Consider the following 23,271-nt stretch of genomic DNA (forward strand, 5'->3'; position numbering starts at 1 on the left):
CAAGATCCTCCACAGACACAGCCAATTCACAGCCTAAAACACAGCTTAGCCCAGAAGAGCTAACTGTCCTGAATAGAAACTTACGGCTCTCTAGCAGTATCAGTGGAGGAGGGAAGAGGAACAGCAGACCACAGGTAAAAAAATTAAACTGTTCAAAAATGTGTTAAAAAATGCCTGGTACTATACCGTGTAGTGGATAGGGTGCTTAGAGTGTTCCCTTAATAATAGTCTCTAGTAGCTTTTAAAATAAAGTGGCCGCCAATTAAGGAAATATCTGATGGACATTGCTGGTTAAGCAATTAAAGGAATACTTTTTGTGATTATACTACATGATTCCGATTACTGCGTCCCTTAACATTTACTTTCAAATGGTGTTCTTTTAATATACTTTGAATGAGAGACCAAAACAAATTTGCCATCCTTGTTAATGCAGATTAAAAAATATGAAGAAACGGGGTCAGAAATGATATGCCAGTATGCAGCTTGTCGTATTTAACCAGGTTAAAGTAAAACACATTGTAGTGGATGAAATATGCAATGTAGGAAAGAGAACAAAGGATCTATTACCTGAATGTCTTTCCATCAGCAGAAAAAAAACAGTAGCAAATAGCAAAGTGTTAAACAGTTTAGAATGATGTGACAAAACCAAGATGGTCTTGGTTCTATTCATTCATAGCAAATGCATCACACAGTTGCATATAAAAAAAAAAAAAAAAAAGTTTAAATAGCATTGGGACATTGTATTACTATTCTCTATGGCATTGATTCCATAAAATACATTTTTTTTATTTTTTTTTAAGGGTGCTCAGCAAATGACCACCTATGATCCTTGCATAGAGTGTACTGAAAGAAGGCTCCCTGTTACAGTCTCACTTCCAACTAGCCACAATCTCTTCTATTCCTACCTTTCCTCATAGTTGGACAATCTCCATCCCCAACCTCTGAACTAAATCAACATCCATGCCTACTAACTAGCTCAAGCAAGTTGACAGCCTACCTCCAAACAAATGGTTTTCTCTGACACTAGATAACCGCAATCCCCTTATAGTTAATTTACACTTAACTCTAGATAACCTTAAACCCACCTAGATATAGCCCTACTACTCCAAAATGTAAGACTCCTATAGTAGGATATGAAGTAAAATCATTTTGGTGAGAAAAATTGGTTACTTTCTGTTTAACCCCTTAGTGACTGACTGCAAATTAAAAATATGATATAATGGTTTATTTAAAAAGGTTGAATATCATGCTCTTATAGAGAGCTTTAAAGTTTATGAAAATAATATTGGTAGTTACACAAACATGGGATAAATAATTAGACACACTAATACAAAAGGAGAAAAGGACACCTGTGGGCTTCAATTGTTAAGTAATAGAAATGTACCCATGAATGTGATTTTATAAAGAGTACTTCTTTAAATTCAGCATACTGCATCAAAAATAGAAATCAGAAGCAATGTTTTACAAATCACTATACATTGAAAGTGGAGAAGATAGACAATTATAGTTTCAATACATGTAAATGGCAAAGATATAAGGGTTTATATAAAAAAAAAAATAATTTTTACCTGAGTTTCCACCAACATTGCAATATCCACAAACATGTCATGCAGTTCACGAATGCTGGACTCTAGCTTAATGATGTCTTTGTGGCGGGATTCAATTTCATTCAGAGCCTGCCTTGTAATCTGGGAATCTGAAATGATCTAAGACACAAACAAGCCTTTGCTCACTCATGATATTTCCAAAACAGGACTAATGAATGCACGTATAATAACCACTCATTACTTACATCTGATGTAAAGATTGAAGGGTTCCCAGACTCCAACATCTCTTCCAGTTCATCATCTGTGGTTGTTTTTCCAGCTACAAGTGAAAAGTACATTTATATGTACCAATGTTTTAAGCTACAAATTGACACCATTCTATACTGCATGCAACACAGGGCATTCATCTGCCCACGCTAAGATGGCGGCGCCTAGGACTAAGATCCGGGCATGAAATATAGAGGTAACAGGTTGAATTAGGGGACCTAGGGGCATTTGGGGGTGACTTGAGGGACAATCAATGTAGTGGAGTTGGGAGGGGGGTCTTTTAAAAAAAAACTAAAAAACTAAACAAAACGGATCCTGCCATGACAGTACCACTTTAAGCCTTAACGTTCCGTTTGTTTCTTAAAGGAACACAAACATGAATTCCTGATCCTATAGTGTTAAAACCGCCATCTAGCCCCACTTGCCCCCTAAATATAGTGCAAGCTTACATTTGTAAGTCTGCAGCTGTTGGCTCTGTCTCTGATCTGCCTGCTGGGCTGACATCATCAGAAGTAGTGGTCTGAGTCAATCACAATGCTTTCTCATAGGATTGTCTGAGGAGGATGTTAGAGCATGGGCAAGGAGGATGTCAGAGCATGGGCAGAGCCAGCACAAGCCAAACACAGCATCTCCTCATAGAGATGTATTAAATAAACCCATTAGGAGAGTTCAGTGTCACCATGCATAGGGAGGAGACACTGTGCAGCACTGCCCGAAGAAGCACCTCTAGTAGCAATCTGAGGAGTAGCCAGTTGAGTTATCCGTATGCTGTAATGTTAACATTGCATCTTCTCTCAAAAGACAGTGTTTACCTCAAAAAGCCTGAAGGAAATAATTATACAAACCAGAAAAAAAAGAAGCTGTAGTTTTTCTGGTGACTATAGTGTCCCTTTAAATATCTACAGAATTAGAAATAAATTGGTGTTGTGTCAGGCTTATGCAATATAGGATCACACATGGACTAAACCCTCATTATTTTTTATCTGGGTTTTTTTTTTTTTTTAGAAGACTACTGCGTTCTGTGAGCTTTGAAATTGCATATTAGTGAATGAGTGAGTGCGCTGGGTGTATGTTGTACAAAATTAGATAACTATACTTTCTTGAACAGGGTTATTCACTGAATTGAGAATTCACCAAAAATTCAAAGTAAATTAGAAGTAAATTTATGCCAAAATAGCTAAATTTGGAAAATTCTCTAGCCAGTTCTGATTTCAGAGTGGTTATTTTGACCCTAAATTTAAAATGTATTTTGAATTCCTGGCAACCTGGTGAATAACCTTGTAAGTGCACAGTTAAAACTACATCAAGCTGGCAATAAAATAAAAAATGCAAAGTTATAGAAACCATGCACCTTCTAGCACAATGCCTAATATGACTAAAGAAACCAGTTTATTAAAAGATAACTGTAGTCTAGAGTTGATCCCATTTATTTCAATGACAGACTGATTATTTCAGTGTAGAAATCAGTGGGAAAGGGGATTTTTCTAAGGTTTTAGCCACAGAGCACTCTGTACTGGTGAGTACATACTACACTAAAAATAGTGTATGGGTATGAAAATGTGGTAAAGTCTCAAGGGAGCTTATGTGTATGGTGCTTAGATTGACATTAAGATTTTGATGAAGCCAGACTGCTCATTTACTTAGGAACACTATAGTCACTAGAACAACTACAGCTGATTGTATTTGTTCTGGTTAGTATAATCATTCCCTTCAGGCTTTTTGTAGTGAACAATGTATTTTCAGAGAAAAGGAAGTGTTTACATTAAAGCCTAAAGATACCTGCACAGGCCACTCATCATATGTCTACTAGAGGTGCTTCCTGGGGCAGTGCTGCTCAGGTTGCAGAACTGACATCTAGTGTCTCCACCCTTTGCATGGAGACACTGAACTTTCCTCATAGAGATGCATTGATTCAATGTATCTCTGTAAAGAGATGCTGATTAGCCAAGCCTGTGTTTGGCTTGTGCTGGCTCTGCTCCTTGACAACATCAGCCAATCTAATGTTTTCCTATGAGAAAGCATTCTGATTGGCTTTGAACACCACTTGATGCCTAGCAGGCAGATCAGTTAAAGCGCCAGCAGCAGTAGCCGCCTGAAATAAAGGTAACACTGTTTAACCTTGAGTTAGACAGTGTTTGAAAACAGACATTCTCTCTGGTTTTCTGCTTCTGCGCAGGGAGTGAAGCAGGGAAGAATAAACACTGGCTGACCCAAGATTAAAATGTACGACAGAAGGATCCTGTTATAAACTAAAGGGATGTGCTTCTTTTAGAATAATAAAAACAAAAACAAAAAAAACCACCCACAATAGGATCATTATGTTCAAAAATAGGTGACAATTGTCCGTTAATTTAAGAGTAGGTGCAAATGTAAGCAAATGTTTGTTAGAAAGATTCAAAATGTTCCAACAAGCAGTAGTAACGCTCAGCATACACAATGATTATTTTCTTTATTTTTATTTTTGAGACACAAAGGCAGCATTTCTTTATATAACCATTTCATATGCATAATACTAGTGTTAAATAAAAAATTATAAATAAAAGGTAAACCAAGAAGTGGGATTAATCAAAACAAATCACTGAGGGATAATTGTATTTAATCCTAAATAAAACTAAAAAAATTGGTTAATTTAGTATTAATCCCTCCCCCCCAAAAATAATAATAATATATATATAAATAAATAAATGTATAAATGTATTTTTCATAAAAGGTGTGCCGGTAGCTTACTTATTTCCAGTTGACGCTGTATACGTCCTTTGCTTCGGTCTCGAAACTGGACCTGGATTTCATTGTATGCAATCATAACCTCCCCAAACTTTCTGGTCAATACTGTATGCTGTCACAAAAGGAAAACATTTATTAACCCATTGAACTGTACACTTATAAAAAGCAGTGATTTATTTTTTTTACAAATATTTAAAGAGTTCGCTGTTAGCACTTTATCCCACCTGTAAACTCAAGAAGAAATTATTCAAAACAATATTTACAAAACTTTCAGCAAGAATTTCCCTACCAAGGAATTATAAAATAGTTACCCACCAATTTCCATTGAGAGAAAAAGGTGTACAGCAATGTAAATGCAGTAAAGATCTCAGCTTATATACGGCATGTTTGACACTTTCATCTGCTTATTAAGTGTTCCTTCATAACAATAGGTTTCAGGTACAAAACATTTAAATCCTGTAACATTTCAACAAAACATTTGCAAAGATGTTCTCAGGTTTCAAAACTGACATGCAAGACTTTTTCGTTTATTACTGGCCCTTTAAGTGAACTTCATGATTTTCTCCTCTAGTGGCCTCCCGAGCCACTAATCTATTCACTCACCTTAATAACCTCACCTGGATTAACTAATTAGGAGGCTTGATAAGTCTACTCCCTGCACACAACAGGGCCTTGACATTGAAGTCTATGCTCTGATAAAGAATCTCTGTTACTGGTAATATCCTGTATTTTATCTTAATTATTTCATTCTGTAGAGAACTTACCTGCAGTGCCTCATCCTGTACTCATCTGCATTTCCTCATACTGAAAGGCACTAACCTGCATTACTTCATCCTGAACTTGCCTGTATTACATCTTACCGAAAGACTTTCCTTATCAGCTTCCAAGAATCCCGATTTGTGGTGTATTGCCTTCATTGAAGAATCTTAACTGCTTCAATTGCTGCATCACTGCATGATCTCATAAGCAACCTGCATTATATTATTTTGGAATACACCTACCTGTTTCAACCTCTGCAACTCTGCGTGATCCTGTATTGTGTTATCCTAAAAGGTATTTACCGATAACTAGCTGCATTGCAAACTATCCTGGAAATCCTTAACTACTTGGTATAACTTCAAACTTGCTTGTATACAAAAGACTTTATTAATTTACTTTATAAAGATTGTTTGTGGCATATCGCCTAAACCCTGTTTTTTTACTCCTAAAGTATCCTGTTTGTGGCAGACTGCCCTTTATTCTTTATTTTCAGTAAATTTGTTATGTCTAATACGACAAAGTTTTAACCAATAACCCTTGCAATAGTCTCCTATCTGACCTGCTCAGGAGCATGACAGATGTTTGTAATAAGTGAACAAGTACATTTTTGGAGCGTTGTGTCGTAAAAGAACACTATAGGGTCAGGAACACTAACTTGCCCCCCTTCCCCCAAGGTAATAAAACGTACCTTATCCGCCGGGGCTGTCCCTGCTGTTGATCCGCCTCTCTGACAGACATCAGATTTGATGATTTCAGACAATTCAATGCTTTTGTATAGGGAAAGCATTGGTTTGGCTGAGATCAGCAAGGAGGCAGGACAGGGGCAGAGCACAGACATCAGCTTGGCCAATCCGCACCTCCTCATAGAGGTGCACTGAATCAATGCATCTGTAAGAGGAAAGTTTAGTGTTTCACAACATGGAAGCCAGGAAGGTGGAGTGGCCACTGGAGGTGTCCCTAGAGGGCAATGTAAACACATAAAAATGCCTGCAGGGGACGGGGCCTGACTGCCATGGCGGAGAGACGTGTTTAGCTTGAGCTCCTCTCCTATGCTGGCAGTACATTTAGTTTTTAGCTAAATCGAATCTGCTCTCAACCAGGCCCAGCGACTTAACTGACCTCTGATCGAGCTGAGGTACTCTGTAGGTATCGGAGGTCTAGCAGGAGCTCATCTGCTGCACGACTTGCACAATGCAGCCAATAGGGCACCGGTTGGGGGAAGTGGCCGATCTCCCATACTGGGGCTGCTCAACATATCAGGGACGTCCAGGTGCCCCGTTACCACCCCCACCCACCCCGAGAGGCTATATAGACCCGCTGGAGGTGCCACCACAGAGAGTGAGAAACAATCGAGTGGCTCATCTAATATGGCGGACGCCACAAGGCCACCTGACCTCATGGATGGTCACTTTACATATTGTCCAGGCTGGACAAGGATTTTCCACAATTTCTGGCAGAAACTGGAGGAGAAGCGGCACCAAGCCACCATGCAGCAGCCGACCAGCCACTCACCTCGACAGCCAATCCCTCACATGCAGCAGAAGACCAAGGCTCTAATGCAGAAGAGGACCCCAAAATGGCGACGCGGCAGAAGGCACTCAGCGCTTCAACGCAAATCGGCACATAAGAGAACAGTCCCGTACAAGTGCTGGGACTCTTACAGTGTCCAAGACTCAACAGCTGCAGTTTAAAGCTAGACCAAGCGGGAAACCTGTGGAGCATGTTCTATGCCGTTTTACAGTGCAAAATGAGGTCTTATACCATCCATGCACAACAACAAAAATGCCTACAAGGACTGACTATATTCACCAGAACAACTGTTCTGGTAACTATGGTGTTCCTTTAATTTGTGATCTGTAAAACACAAAATATGAGAAATTATGTTACTGGTGTAAAAATGTGTGTTATGCACTAAGGGGAAATATTTGAAAAACCAAACAAAATCAAACATGCAAAAAAATACATACAATGTAGGAGATGATTCACACTTCTAGACTGATTCTGTAATATAAAAAGCAATATAGTGTAATATGCTAGTACAATTGTATCAATTGAGATGAGCGTCAGGTACTCACAAGCCTAGAGCCAAATTTCTGCATATGGCTCTCATGGATAGCGCTGTGGGACTTTTCAGGATGTCCCTCTCCTATTCCCAGATCACTTATATGATGCTCCGGTTGGGTAATAATCCAGGTTCCACAACTTGACTTGACTTTTTTCAAGAGAAAACTTTATTGCTCCCAAATGTGGAATAAAACATGAATCAAATTAAAATTTCGATAAAATAAATAAAAAATAGAGTAACTGTATACAGTCCTGCCAATTGGCAAAAGTCCAAGTGTCCGAAACGCGTTTCGCCCCGTACCAGGGGCTTTTTCAATCGGTGTATGGGCTTCTTTCTCTGTTTGGCGTCTTCTTAATCCCCTTGTGTCTTTTCACTTCCGGGTTCCGGCTATCGCACGTATGGAACGCAACGTGCGTTCCACCGCTGACGGCATGCGTTCCACTTTCAGATGGCGCCGTCGCTATCTGCTGACGTCACTGGAACGCATGTCGAGCGTGTTGTGCGTTCCATTTCGGAATTAATAGAAATTTAGATAATTTAATGGCATAACATAAAAGTGTTAAATAGATATGAATTTGTATAGCATTAGTGGCTTAGTATTAAAGTGCTGGTGAAATTTAAATAGCATTAATAGCTTAACATTAAAGTGCTTAATTCAGCAATAAAGTGCTGATGGCTGTGCAAAAAGTGATATTGCCTTTAACTTAAATAGTATTATTCACATTGAAAAGCATCATATGCTGACATCTTATATTAAAGTGCTGGTGTTGTGCCGATGGTGATAATCATTCTTAATCTTAATACTATTATATATAAAGTGATTATAGTTGTAGGGTATTATTCACTATCCATTATAATATTAAATATTAATCACACAGGTGTCTCTAGGTGGATAACGAAGTGCTTTCCGTTTTAGAGGATTGCAAATATATCTAATACTTTTAAAAGCCTGCTCTATGTAGTAGGAGGTGACAGCATTTTCCTGATATTATTCCATTTTATTCTCGCATAAAGATGTATCTAACAGATAGGCTTTTAGGGGAATCCCCGGGCAAACGCCAGAGATCCAGAGAACAAGAATCAGAAGAGGAAGAAAGGGGAAACAAAGAAAAGAAGGGAAGGTTATAGATTCCAATGGAATCTTTAACCTCACTGATTGCCCACTTACTGATGGAGAAATAAAAGTCCTGAAAAAAGGCCTCAAGTTTGCCCCTACAGCCGAAATAGATAAATTCAACTTTTTTATTGACATGAATAAATTCATGAGAAACCTATGTTTAAAAAAGTTTTTTAATGATAAAGATTGCCCGACGAATGAACCCTCGGAAAGCGAACAAAATTTTGTTCAAACACAATTGAAAGAGAAATCAACTTTTTTTCCCAGACACATGATCTCTGATGGAATGAAAACATTTGAGACCATGGTGATGGGGGAAATAAACAAAATTAAAAAACTAAATAAATTTCAACAAAACATGTCTAAAAAAGAAAAGAATACTTTAACAAAATTACAAAAAAACAAAGACCTGATTATAAAACCAGCCGACAAAGGGGGGGGGATAGTGGTATTATCGAAGCAGAAATATATGGAAGAATCTGAAAGAATCCTTTCAGACTCCAGCACTTACCAAAAACTTAATTCAAATCCCACTAACAAAGTGAAGGAACTCTTTGAAGAATATATTAAGAAGGGATTGGAAAAAGAAATACTTACAGAAAAAGAAGGTAAATATTTACAGACAGCACACCCGAAATTACCGGTTTTTTATTATTTACCTAAAGTCCATAAGAACCCACTAAACCCACCCGGACGCCCAATTATATCAGGAATAGACTCCATTTCCTCCAGAATTTCAGAGTACATCGACATACTACTACAGCCTATAGTTGCTAAGACATTGTCACACTTGAAAGATACAATCCATATCTTACAAGTTCTAGATTCTATCCAGTGGAAACACAGTTATCATTTGGTCACAAGTGATGTTACATCCTTGTACAGCATTATCCCACACGAAATAGGAATAAGAGCGGTGAAATATTTTTTAGTTAAAGCGAATTTTAAAGATGAACAAATAGAGTTCATTTTAGAAGGGATCCATCTCATTCTAACAAACAACTTTTTTTGGTATCACGACACATTTTATCTACAAATTAGAGGGACGGCGATGGGCACCAAATTCGCACCCAGTTACGCAAACCTTTTTATGGCGTATTGGGAGGAACATTTCATCTATTCAATCCATCCCTGGGTGTCGAATTTGGTGTCCTACCACCGATATATAGACGACATCTTTTTAATCTGGGAAGGCACGACAGACCTTTTAGAGATGTTCAAACACTTTTTAAACGACAATGACTGGGGGATTATCCTCACCACCTCTCAAAGTCAGAAGGAAATCCATTTTTTAGATCTCCACATCTTTGTACAAAATGAGCAAATTAAAACAAAAAATTTCTTCAAAACAGTAGATGCAAACGGGTACATCGAGAAATCAAGCTGCCACCATAGACCATGGCTTAAGAACGCACCCAAAGGACAATTTTTGAGGATAAGGCGAAACTGCACTAATGACGAAGACTTTAAGACACAAGCAGGGAGAATAAGAGAACAATTTAAAGAAAAAGGATACGAAGAAACTGAATTGAACATAGCTATGGAGGAAGTAATGAACACATCAAGGAAGGATTTACTAACCTACAAACCCAAAAACACACAATCTACGTATACCCAGAATATTCCTTTTATTTGCAATTTTAACGGTAACCATAAACAAATAAATAGAGCCATCAGGAAATACTGGTATATCTTACAAGAAGATCCTGTTTTAAAAACTATGTTACCGACCCAACCACGTATAATTTATAGAGGTGCCACTAATATGAAAAAAACCCTAGTTCGAAGTAGTGAAGGCCCAGCCAAAATAAAACATTTTCTAAACTATAATAAAGGTTTCTATGGGTGTGGGACCTGCCTGGCGTGCAGGACCACCAAAAGCAAAAAGAGACACCTGACCGATATTAAAGATCTCATCAATAAGGAATTCACCATTAAGGAACAACTTACATGCTTCTCTAAAGGAGTCATTTATGTGATAAAATGCCCCTGTGGCCTATTATACATAGGCAGAACCATAAGATGCCTGCACATAAGAATTTCGGAACACGTGCGCAACATAAAAAAAGGTCTAGAGACACACAGTTTATCAAAGCACTTTAAAACCCACCATAACCAGGAACCTGAGAACCTATTTTTTTGCCCACTTAAACTTGTAGAAAAAGATTGGAGGGGAGGTGACTTTAACAAAAAAATCGGAATAGAAGAAATGAAATTCATCTATAATTTTAACACTCTAATACCCCACGGATTAAATTCAGACTTCGAGGTCTGTCATTTCTTCTAAAAGCCTATCTGTTAGATACATCTTTATGCGAGAATAAAATGGAATAATATCAGGAAAATGCTGTCACCTCCTACTACATAGAGCAGGCTTTTAAAAGTATTAGATATATTTGCAATCCTCTAAAACGGAAAGCACTTCGTTATCCACCTAGAGACACCTGTGTGATTAATATTTAATATTATAATGGATAGTGAATAATACCCTACAACTATAATCACTTTATATATAATAGTATTAAGATTAAGAATGATTATCACCATCGGCACAACACCAGCACTTTAATATAAGATGTCAGCATATGATGCTTTTCAATGTGAATAATACTATTTAAGTTAAAGGCAATATCACTTTTTGCACAGCCATCAGCACTTTATTGCTGAATTAAGCACTTTAATGTTAAGCTATTAATGCTATTTAAATTTCACCAGCACTTTAATACTAAGCCACTAATGCTATACAAATTCATATCTATTTAACACTTTTATGTTATGCCATTAAATTATCTAAATTTCTATTAATTCCGAAATGGAACGCACAACACGCTCGACATGCGTTCCAGTGACGTCAGCAGATAGCGACGGCGCCATCTGAAAGTGGAACGCATGCCGTCAGCGGTGGAACGCACGTTGCGTTCCATACGTGCGATAGCCGGAACCCGGAAGTGAAAAGACACAAGGGGATTAAGAAGACGCCAAACAGAGAAAGAAGCCCATACACCGATTGAAAAAGCCCCTGGTACGGGGCGAAACGCGTTTCGGACACTTGGACTTTTGCCAATTGGCAGGACTGTATACAGTTACTCTATTTTTTATTTATTTTATCGAAATTTTAATTTGATTCATGTTTTATTCCACATTTGGGAGCAATAAAGTTTTCTCTTGAAAAAAGTCAAGTCAAGTTGTGGAACCTGGATTATTACCCAACCGGAGCATCATATAAGTGATCTGGGAATAGGAGAGGGACATCCTGAAAAGTCCCACAGCGCTATCCATGAGAGCCATATGCAGAAATTTGGCTCTAGGCTTGTGAGTACCTGACGCTCATCTCAATTGATACAATTGTACTAGCATATTACACTATATTGCTTTTTATATTACAGAATCAGTCTAGAAGTGTGAATCATCTCCTACATTGTATGTATTTTTTTGTTTGTATTTTATAGAGTGGTGTAAGGGGTTCCCACTCAGGTGATCTGTGGCATTTATTGCCACCACACTTAATCCCACTTTGTTTGTATATTTTCTGTGTTTCACTTAAAATCAAACATGCAGTTGTCCTGAAAATACGAAATAGATATGTTTCTTAAGGAGTTAAATTAGCAGGAATGTATGCTGGAAGGGAAATTTCAGGAATGTAAGAACAGGGCCTGGACTATCTGTTATAAGTGTGTTTGTTAGTTCTAAAGTATGAATAAGGTAAAATCCAATAGGTTTTAAACGTGTTTTCCAAGAAACCGGGACACATAACAGTTGGTACCTAGGAACATCCTTCCAAAAGGTAACAACGCCACTTAACAAGCTCAAGTTTGTGCATAGTTAAAATCTAGTTTTTGATGGTTACTGAAGTTAATGAAAGAAAAAAAACTATAGGGAGAAATATGAATTTTATTTATATAATGTCCCTGGCATCACTGTTACCTCTGCCATCCTTTTTCTTATCCTTCCACCCCATGTTTCACCACCTTGCCTGCTGTTTTCTCATACAATTACATGCATCTCATAGATGAGCTTGGAAATGCATGAAAAGTAATTGCGCCGGAAATAATTCCACCAATCAAATACTTCTCAGAGTCAAATTCATTGAGATGAAGTGGTTTGAGTGCTTATAGTTTCCGTTTAATTCAATTCAGTAAGGTAACGGTCCATTAGACTTAATGCAGCCATCATGGCCATCCTATAACGAGAGGCAAAAATATTGCCCAAATATTACTCCTACCAATCCAAGCTGCGTCATCTATTGTAGATGCATTTTGATACATACTTTACACCTGGCACAATACCTTGTTATACCTGTTACATCCCAGGATTTTAATAGTAGGTTTACTTATTAATTAACACAAGTGTATGAGATGTGAAAGTAACATTAAATGTAGAAAACGACACATTTTTATCATGCAATTGGGCGCCTCCAACCTAATTTCCTGACAATTATTCTTATAAACACTGTCCTTTGCACCACTCAGTTTGCTAGAGAAGCATACAGACAACCTTAAAAGATTAAAGGGACACTATAGTTACAAACACAATTTTAGCTAAATAAAGCAGAGTTGGTGTATAGTTTATGACCCTGCAGCCTCACTGCTAAATTCTCGACCATTTAAGAGCTATATCACTTTGTCTAAGTCACATACAGGGAGGTGTCACTAGGGCTGTATAAACAGACTCCTTAAACACTACTTGTAAAGTGAGATTTAATGTTTATACTTCCTTTATTGCAGTCTGTTTAATTTATGATTTCTCATCCACTGCACTGTTAACCGCTTGGTAGAATTTGCAGAAGCCTCCTGTGTCTGATTATAGTTCAATTTACAGAGCAAGTAACTTCTAAAGCAAGTTTACATCTAATTGAAAATGAATACATTTTTGTTTTCATGAAGACTGTGTCAGCCACTGCCAGGGGAGGTGTGGTTAGGGCTGCATAAACAAACAAAAGTGAGTTAACTCAAATGTCATAACTGAGCAGTGAGACTTCAAAAGACATGATTTACAAACAAAAAACGCTTCATTAACCCCTTAAGGACACATGACATGTCTGACACGTCATGATTCCCTTTTATTCCAGAAGTTTGGTCCTTAAGGGGTTAAGCTAAAGCCGTTTTGGTGACTATTTTGTCTGTTTAACACAATAGACGACTGTTCCTCTTTAAAAAGATTATGACATCTTTAAGTGATTAAAGAGTATCAAGTCCCCTGGCGCCCTCCTAATTCAGCATTAAACCTTTTTAATGGTTTAATGCTAGATGAGCATCCTCAGCAGCTCATCCCATTTGTCCTGCTAGGGCTAATGAGGAAACGATAGCTGACCTCTTTCAGCCTATCACAACTCCCACTGCTGATATGAATTGGTAGGTCTACAAAGAAGTGTCACTCCTGACTTAATTCTTTCAGCAGAGGCTGGGCTGTGGCAGGCTAAGGATCGTTTAATTAGTGTTAAATTGCACAAAAATGATTTGGCATTGAATGGAGAGAGAGCACCAGTTGACTTTAGACATTATAACCAATTCACTGTGATGAAATGGTTATAAGATTGAAGGGGCACTAAAGACACCACTGCATGTCACTGAGCTGGTATGGATGCAGTGCCCTTGTCATTCAAGCCTGCAGTGTAAAACTCTGCTGTTCTTCTGTAAGGACTATTTTTACACTGCAGGTCTATACTCCTCTAGTGGCTGACTTCCTGACAGCCCCTAAAGGCACTTCTTATGCTATAATAGAGTTAAACTTTGTTACTGAGAAAATACTGCTCATCGAAGAGCATTAGAATGGTGCAGCACATCATTTTGATGTGCATGCGCAATAGACACCCAATACTTCACTGTGGGGTAGCATTGGATTGGCTGAGGTGATCAACATTGATATCAGACAAAGAGGCGGAGCGGCAGCAAGGAGAGCAGGATGATGTGGGTTGAAAGACCAGTAATGCTCACCTTCACCCACTAGTGGGATACCTACATAGGCTGCAGAACACTATAGAGCAGTGATGGCGAACCTTTTTGAGCCAGAGTGCCCAAACTTGGCAATACATGCCAACCCTTTTTCCTCACAGTGCCAACACGGCAATTAAACCTGAATACTGAGGTTTAAGTTTAGCAATGCAGGAAACCTTTTTGATAATAATATATGTAAATGTATACCATAGGTTTAATGTATAGGAGTTAATATCCGTTCACCTGCTTACTGTCTATAGTAGCAATAACGTTTTTTTGGCAGCCAAGTGACCTGGACTTTTTTTTTTTTTTTTTTTAATATGTGTATGTAGTAAATGTTTGGTATAAGTGTATTCTTTTGATGATTTATACACAGCATCAGTTGATAAACCCTCTCTTTTTTGGATTTTTAGCATGATCACTGGTCTCTTTATTTAACAGCGATTCATTTTTCAGTTTGGCACCTACCACTTTGTATCCACATGGTTTTTTGCACTAGCACTTAATCAGTCTTTATAGGCACTAGTCACTTTGTCTAATTATTGAGACCCATAATATTAGCATTAATCACAGCAATCATGCACTTTCCTTACATGCGAACTTGTCACTTTAAATCAGTACCACCTGCTCTTTTAGCAATAATGTAATGGTACTTCATTATCACTGTCTATATCATTACAGCACTTATGCCTTAGTTTTATTACACTAGGTTCGTTCATTGGATCACATTGTCTTTGTTGTTGATCCAACATAGTGTACATATTCACTGCTCGTTTCCCCTGTATTTACTTTATCTCCATGGTGAGCAAATAGCTATTAGCGTCACCATGGAGACTGTTTGGACGTCAATACGTAATGATGTCATTTTGGGGGCGGAGCTTATTCGCGCATGTGCACTGGGAACGGCAGGATGCCGATCACACACAGCACTTCACCTGGGGGTAAGTCATTTAGCTTGATATTTCTGTGTATAGAACTAATAATTGTTTGTATTTCATATATCTTTGATCCTGATGAAAGTCCTCTGTGCAGAACTGAAACGTTGATCGTTTTTTAAAGATGTTCTAATAAATTTTGGATTTTAAGTAAGTGAGTGCTCCTGCCTATTTTGGAGAGATAATAAATATATATATATATATATATATATATATATATATATATATACATATATACATACACACGTCATAAACAGTGTATTTTAATATTAATATAAGTACATATATTAGTATTAAAATACACTTAGAATGAAGATATAGATATATATATATATATATATATATATATATATATATATATACACACACACACACACACACACACACATACAGGTGAAGGCTTGGCACTCTCCTCCAAAGAAATATACAAAGAAAGGTGAACAGCGCTAGCGGTATACACAGATGTATATATATTTACATACGTAATTGGAGATATTCCTCGATGGTATAACTTAAAAGAGAAGAACAGAATGCAATAATAGTGCAATATGTATTGCTGGTATAGTGGACGGTAAAAAATTATATAAAATTCTCACTCACACTTTTAAGAGCTTTATAAGCTCAATGTCAAGAGCCTGGACGGAATAATCCCCGTCTATGGATTTCTTGGTGTGCAATCTTCTAGATGAAATAGACTAGAGCAATGGACCTGCTCTAGTTTAAACAGCTTCAGGTGGAACAATCCCCACCTAAGGATGTACAGTCAAGATAAAATTTTAAAAGTCCGTGGTTCTTCCTCACTTAACGCGTTTCGCCTTGGCTTTTTCAAAAGTGCAAGGCGAAACGCGTTAAGTGAGGAAGAACCACGGACTTTTAAAATTTTATCTTGACTGTACATCTTTAGGTGGGGATTGTTCCACCTGAAGCTGTTTAAACTAGAGCAGGTCCATTGCTCTAGTCTATTTCATCTAGAAGATTGCACACCAAGAAATCCATAGACGGGGATTATTCCGTCCAGGCTCTTGACATTGAGCTTATAAAGCTCTTAAAAGTGTGAGTGAGAATTTTATATAATTTTTTACCGTCCACTATACCAGCAATACATATTGCACTATTATTGCATTCTGTTCTTCTCTTTTAAGTTATACCATCGAGGAATATCTCCAATTACGTATGTAAATATATATACATCTGTGTATACCGCTAGCGCTGTTCACCTTTCTTTGTATATTTGTCTTGTTATGCACAAGGTTGAGGGAACACCTTGTTGGTGAACTGCAGCTTTATTTACAGACAGAGAGCACTTATTTTTGTAATTTTTATCTATTTGCCTCCAAAGAAATGTTGTGTCTCACATGCCTGGGTGCAAATTGCTGGCGTCAAATATATAAGCAAAAAATAAATAATCAAAATGCACTCACAGGTCTTCGTGTTGTAGAAAAACGAGTGCTTTATTAATCCATGTGTAATGTACAAAAGTCCATCTATTGATTTTTGTACATTACACATGGATTAATAAAGCACTAGTTTTTCTACAACACGAAGACCTGTGAGTGCATTTTGATTATTTATTTATTGCGCATATATATATATATATATACACACACACACACATTACAATAATACATAAATAAAATATTTTAAAAAAATGAATTATACACACGTAATTTCATTCTTACTGTATTTTGTTAATATATATTTATTTACATTAATGATTACATAAGTATACACGTAGCATTTAAATAAAATTCTACGTGTATATTTAAGTACTCTTTTAGCATAATTATGTGATTTTATTAATTCAAATTTGATTGACATGCCTGACAGCCCAGGCAGAAAGTACAGAGAATTTAATTCGCAAGCACTACATGTGACTAAGTGGCTACTAAAAAAAGACTTGGCATACCATTTGCAAAAGTAGAAAACCCAAGGTATTGCAAGTGGGGTATGTCATCATTGGGGTAATTCTCATTCCTGGGCTACCACACAGTCTCAAACGTAACATTACTAATCTGTCAAATTTTAATATGGAAAAAAAACGGAAAAATGGAATGTGCTATATTTGACCCTGTAACTTTACAAAACACCGTAAAACCTGTTGATGAGGGTACTGTTGTACTCGTGAGTCTTTGCTGAATACACATATGTGCATTTTATTGCAGTATAAGCTTAGTTTTATGACATTTACAGCTAAAATGTCAGACGGAACTATTATTATTATGTTTCATATATGAATAGTTCATGAGAAATTAAAGCCCTGTTTCTCCTGAATAAAACAATATATAATAAGTGTGGGTGCACTTAATATGAAAGAGGTGAATTACGGCTAAACAGACATCTAGCGCAAATTACAGTTTTTGTTTTGATCAGAACGTGTACTATTGACTCCGTCCTGAAGGGGTTAAAGTGCCTATTTTTATGGGAAATTAATTAAGCAACATCTGCCTGACTGTCTCTTGCAGGACAAACGCACTCTGCTAGAGTGCGGTGTTTACAATGGTCACTATCCTCGGGTCCCTGGCAACTGTGTTATACTCCTGGCACTAACCATCTCCCCCACCTATGCTGGCACACTCCGAAGGTCTAAAAAAAATGAGATTTACTCAGTGATGCGAAAGCCCCTCTAGTGAGGCGGTTACACTTCTATAGTGAGCACTATTGAAGTGTGCTTTCATCTTTCAAATGCAGTGGAATAGTGGATCATACATACCCAGTTTGTAACATAATTGTGGATCTTATTTTAGCATTTTTTTTTCCATTTTTCTTTAATAACATTTTTGTTTATTATTATTGAAATATTTACTGAAACAATACCTGAGTTTTCCGAACTCGTAAATTGACAGAGGATCTGTTGGAATGTGCATCCTGCTCAATTGTTTGTTCAATACCTGTAAAATATGTGGATCAAATGTTACATCTGGCATAGAAAGAAACCAAAACACAAAACTGCATCACCACAAGTGTACTAGAAACTGTTCAATGTCACAGCATCTTTGTAACAAATGTTGCTTTAAAGCCGCTCTGTCACATCCGTCACCTTCTGGAATCTGCATATTTTGCAAAGACACTCGATAGTGTCATTGATGCTTGCCGTATCGTGGCAGGTAGGCTTTACACACCTGAAGATGTCCATCTCCTGGAAGCCCACATCAGTGCTGTACTTTCGCACACATGCTTGAATAAAATACTGATGTCTATGGAAGATCCCGCAAGACTCCATTGACAATGCCATTTTCACCATAACCCTCACTGTTGACAGCTTGGGGGGAGGGAAAACATGTGACAGCATTAGCTTTTGGTAAACTTTTGTCAAGTGAAGGAGAAATGCATATAACTATATAGTCCCTACTATGTCTTATGATAGAATTTTACTGAAACTTCACGCAGTCAAGCCAACAGTCAATGCGAGTATTTCATAAAAGGGTTTATCTTCATGAAATAGTCAATTGTGTAGCACATTTTGTGTAAATTTTAAATAAAATTACTGAGTACACCTTTTGTCTGCATAATTTATAGAGTATTTGTTGTTCCTAAAACAGTGTTAGTTTGGCAGCAAATTTAAATTTAGTTTGTCATTTGAATTGTTTTAGTTGACTAAAATGTGACAGATTGTTAGTCGACAAAATGAACACTGCCCCAACATCAATTTCTTTTTTTTTTTAGGTTAATCTTAATGTGACAGTCCTGAATGCTCTCTACGTTACTGATGTCTATTTCCTTTCTTTAACATACAGTGACCTAGAGGTTTGTCTCTCTTACGTTTATGTAAACACACATAATGGGAGATCTGAGAGTGCAGTAGTTGTCCCTAGCTAGTGCTAGTTAGTCCGAAACAGCATCAGCTGTTTTAGTTCTAAAGATATACTCAAGTTATTTTAATATATTCAAAGTTCAGTGTCATCACGCAAAGCATGATAATGCCCAAGAGCTATAATGCTACTCAAGTAGCAAAGGTTTTGCAGAGTGCACCATAGATCTCCAATGACTCCCTATAAAAATCTCTTAAAGGGATTCTCTAGTGCAAGGAAAACAAACCTGTTTTCCTGGCACTAGAGAATCCTGCCATGGCCCCCTCCCGCCATCCCACTGAAGCCACTTACCTTAATCCAGGGCCAATGTCCCTCGGCGCTGGGTCAGGCTCTGCCCATGCCCTTCCCCCCCGCCGGCAGGTGAAACCCAATGCGCATGTGCATTAGACCTCCCCATAGAAAAGCATTATTCAATGCTTTCCTATGTGGATTCTGGTGACGCTGGAGGTCCTCATGCAGACAGTGGCAGACAGCCACTAGAGGAGGACTTAACCCCTTAAGGACCAAACTTCTGGAATAAAAGGGAATCATGACGTGTCACACACGTCATGTGTCCTTAAGGGGTTAAAGGGACACTATAGTCACCAGAACAACTACAGCTTATTGAATTTGTTTTGGTGAGTAGAATCACTACCTTCAGGCTTTTTGCTGTAAACACTTTCTTTTCAGAGAAAATGCAGTATTTACATTACAGCCTAGTGATAACTTCACTGGCCACTCCTCAGATAGCTGTTAGAGATCCTTCCTGGGTCTTGACTGTATAAAATGCATCCAAACATTCAGTATCTCTTCCCTCTGCATGCAGATACTGAACTTTCCTCATAGAGATTAATTGAGGAGATGCTGATTGGCCAGGGCTGTGTTTGAATAATGCTGGCTCTGCCCCTGATCTGCCTCTTTGTCACGCTCAGCCAATCCTATGGGGAAGCACTTTGATTGGATCAGGCTACCACATGTCAGCAGACTGATGGTTTTTCTGAGTCTAACAGCATGCAGAGTTAAGGCTTCAGGTTTGAATATAGTAAGATTTTTACTATATTTATGGAGGCATGAGGGGCTAGATGGTGGTGTTAACACTATAGAGTCAGGATGTTTGTGTTCCTGACCCTATAACCATGCAAGGTAATTATTGAAGTTTATAAAAAATGCAATAATTACACTTGCAGGGTTAAGGGTGATGGGAGTTGGCACCCAAACCCAATGAGCTGAAGTGGTCTGGGTGCCTACAGTGTCCCTTAAACTGGACCAAGATCATCAGGACTGGTGATCAGAGTTGTACTCCCACTTAGGCAAAAAAAACATTTTAATACAGTTGATGTATATGAGCGCTTATTAAAGTGCAAGTGTTATATCGATGGACTGTGCTAAAAAATAATAATCTCTTAGCTGCTACCACACTGTGATATGATTTTTGGAGAATTGAAATGCACATTAAAGACAGAATTTTTTTGTACCAGATTCAGTGGAGCGCTTAAATATGTGCATAAAACTTAATAGTACACCTAGTGCAAACAAGGAATATATTGAACTTACAACTAAAATATCAAATCGTGATATAAATAGACCCAAGATTTTACTATTTTGAAATTTTAATTGTAAGTTCTAATAAAGTATATACTTTTTAAAGTTTATACTTTTATTTTATATTTTTTTTACCATCAATGTTCCTGCATTCTACAACTAAGGGTGGTATGGGCCCTAACCATACTCTGCTGTTCAACTGAGCCAATTACTAGGCTCCAGGCTTGTGAGTATTTTACCTATTTATATGAAAATATTTGTTACAAATGGTATCACACTATATATATATATATATATATATATATATATACACACACACATATCTTCCCTTGAGATACTGCATACTACTGCTGAATACACAAGAAAACTCCTAAACTACTCTTCATAAAGAAAAAGGGGCAGGTCGCCTAAACGGACCAACAGGCAAATAATACGTGAGTGTTCCAATGTATGTGTATATCACACTTGTGTACATATGGGTACTGCACTATTTCTGTTTTTCATTTTCTTAAAGGTATAAACAACATCGGATGTTCAAGGATATGTAAAAATACGGTGTGTGTGTGTGTGTGTGTGTGTGTGTGTGTGTATATATATATATTATTCCTTGTTTGCACTAGGGTATTATTAAGTTTTAAGCATTCCACTGAATCAGGTACAAAAAAAATACATCTCAATGACTTGTACAGTGCTACCCCTGTTGAATTAGTCACATTTTACAAGCAATAAAGCATGTCTTCATTGTATAAGCATATTGAGACATGATCCTTCTTTAGAGAAGTTGGCAAAAATGTGGTTTCACACTGCAAGGTGCTAGAAATTCAACATAAGTACTATCTTACATTTTAACTTGGTTCGCACTTTATTGGCAACGTTCTTAATTTCTTTGTTAAGATTCTCAAGATCTTCTTTCGTTCCTGAAAGAAATATGAACAGTGCAGATGAACACAATTTACACAGATTCTTAACTCACATTGACTTAAGCCGATTAACACTAACCCAGGGCTTGAAAAAAATTTTTTTTTAAGTTTTGAATCTAGGAGCCTTTTTTTTTTTTTTAAACTAACAAAGTTTCATTTTCAGCAAGCAAAAAATGCTATTCTTAAAGGGACACCAATGTCACCAGAATCACTACATTTTAATGTAGTTGTTCTGTTGTCTATAGCCTGTTCCTGTAAACAGAGAAAAGGTGAGTAAAAACACCCATCTCATGCAATTGGAGGGGTCTGGTACCTAAACAGACATACACTAACAAGCACACACTGACTGACACACACACTTTTTTTTTTTTTTTTAAATCCACCCAGCCTCCCAACCTTTGGGAGAGCTGAGTGGTTCTTTTTCTGGCTCCAAGTGGGGCTGCTCTCTAATCCTCCTGCAGTTCCTCTCTGCTTCCCTGCATGCTCTCTGTTGTGATGCTGGGGCTGGAGTGACGTCCTGTTCAGTCTTCCGGCATCACTAAACAGTGTGTGATGGAGCAGAGAGGAGCTGCAGGAAGATAACTGCTCCAATGCTCCCTGTGGCACCCGGTTTCAGTATTTCCTGCACGGCTTGGCTAAAGGGCAGACAAATCCGAGGTGCCAGGGCAAAATCTGACCCTCATAATTAAGTGTTTTGTTATGCCATGACATGAAAAATCTCTTAAAGTGACACTATAGTCACCCAGACCACTTCAGCTCAATGAAGTGGTCTGGGTGCCAGGTCCCTCAGGTTTTAACCCTTCAGATGCAAACATAGCAGTTTCAAAGAAAATGCTATGTTTACATTTGGGGTTAATCCAGCCTCTAGTGGCTGTCTTCTGGACAGCCAATAGAGGAGCATCTGCGACGCTGGAGGCACATTTCGCCTCCATCGCGCAGAGCATCCATAGGAAAGCATTGAGAAATGCTTTCCTATGGACACTTTGAATGCGCACATGGCACTGGCCGCGCATGCGCATTCGGCTCCGCCGACGTTGGAAGGGGGAGCTGACGTCGGCGGGGGAGGAGAGGTCACCAGCGCCGAGGGAGCCCGGCACTGGATTAAGGTAAGCTGCTGACGGGTTTTATCCCCTTCAGCGCCACAGGAGGAGGACACCCTCAGGGCATTATAGTGTCAGGAAAACTGCTTTGTTTTCCTGACACTATAGTGATCCTTAAGTGTCCAGGTTTGAAAATCCTATACCAGGAAGCATATGTTGACAAAACTTTAAATCAAAAACATATTAAGTTCAAATTAAAAGGGAAGATCACAATGAAAACATAGTAGCATAAGCACATCTAACAAGAATCTGGTTTATGGGCGTACTCCAAGGAAACATAGATTTGGTAGTTTGCCCTGGGATAAAGATTCAGTCTTGTGGAAATGGATAGATCTGTAGAATGTGGTCCCAATGCATATTTCCTGCAGAGGATAATTAGTATCTCACAGGACCCCAAGCAGGCTACCAGTTTGCCCTACCCCTTTCATTCTTCATATAGGAATGGTGAATGGGGCCAAACAAAATAATAGATCCTGGGCTCCAGCCTAGGTCACCTAAAGATTAATCCTGCTCTGCGTTCCTGTCATGTACCCCTACCACTTGCCCACAGCCACATAAAACAGTCACCAGGACA

The 23,271-nt window shown here is 38.0% G+C and overlaps 1 protein-coding gene across 2 annotated transcripts in view; it reads right to left on the reverse strand.

Annotated features, from left to right (window-relative positions):
• The window catches only part of STX2 (syntaxin 2), a 92,008-nt gene that overhangs the window by 29,050 nt on the left and 39,687 nt on the right, over nt 1–23,271 (reverse strand). For both annotated transcript variants that reach the window (XM_063454345.1, XM_063454344.1), the window contains exons 4-8: nt 21,520–21,594; nt 18,162–18,235; nt 4,542–4,650; nt 1,793–1,866; nt 1,569–1,706 (exon numbers count right to left, since the gene is read on the reverse strand). In XM_063454345.1, coding sequence (XP_063310415.1) covers nt 1,569–1,706; nt 1,793–1,866; nt 4,542–4,650; nt 18,162–18,235; nt 21,520–21,594 — 470 coding nt within the window. The remainder of the gene's footprint in view (nt 1–1,568; nt 1,707–1,792; nt 1,867–4,541; nt 4,651–18,161; nt 18,236–21,519; nt 21,595–23,271) is intronic.

The sequence above is a fragment of the Pelobates fuscus genome, chromosome 5 (assembly GCF_036172605.1).
Source record: "Pelobates fuscus isolate aPelFus1 chromosome 5, aPelFus1.pri, whole genome shotgun sequence".
Taxonomy (NCBI): domain Eukaryota; kingdom Metazoa; phylum Chordata; class Amphibia; order Anura; family Pelobatidae; genus Pelobates; species Pelobates fuscus.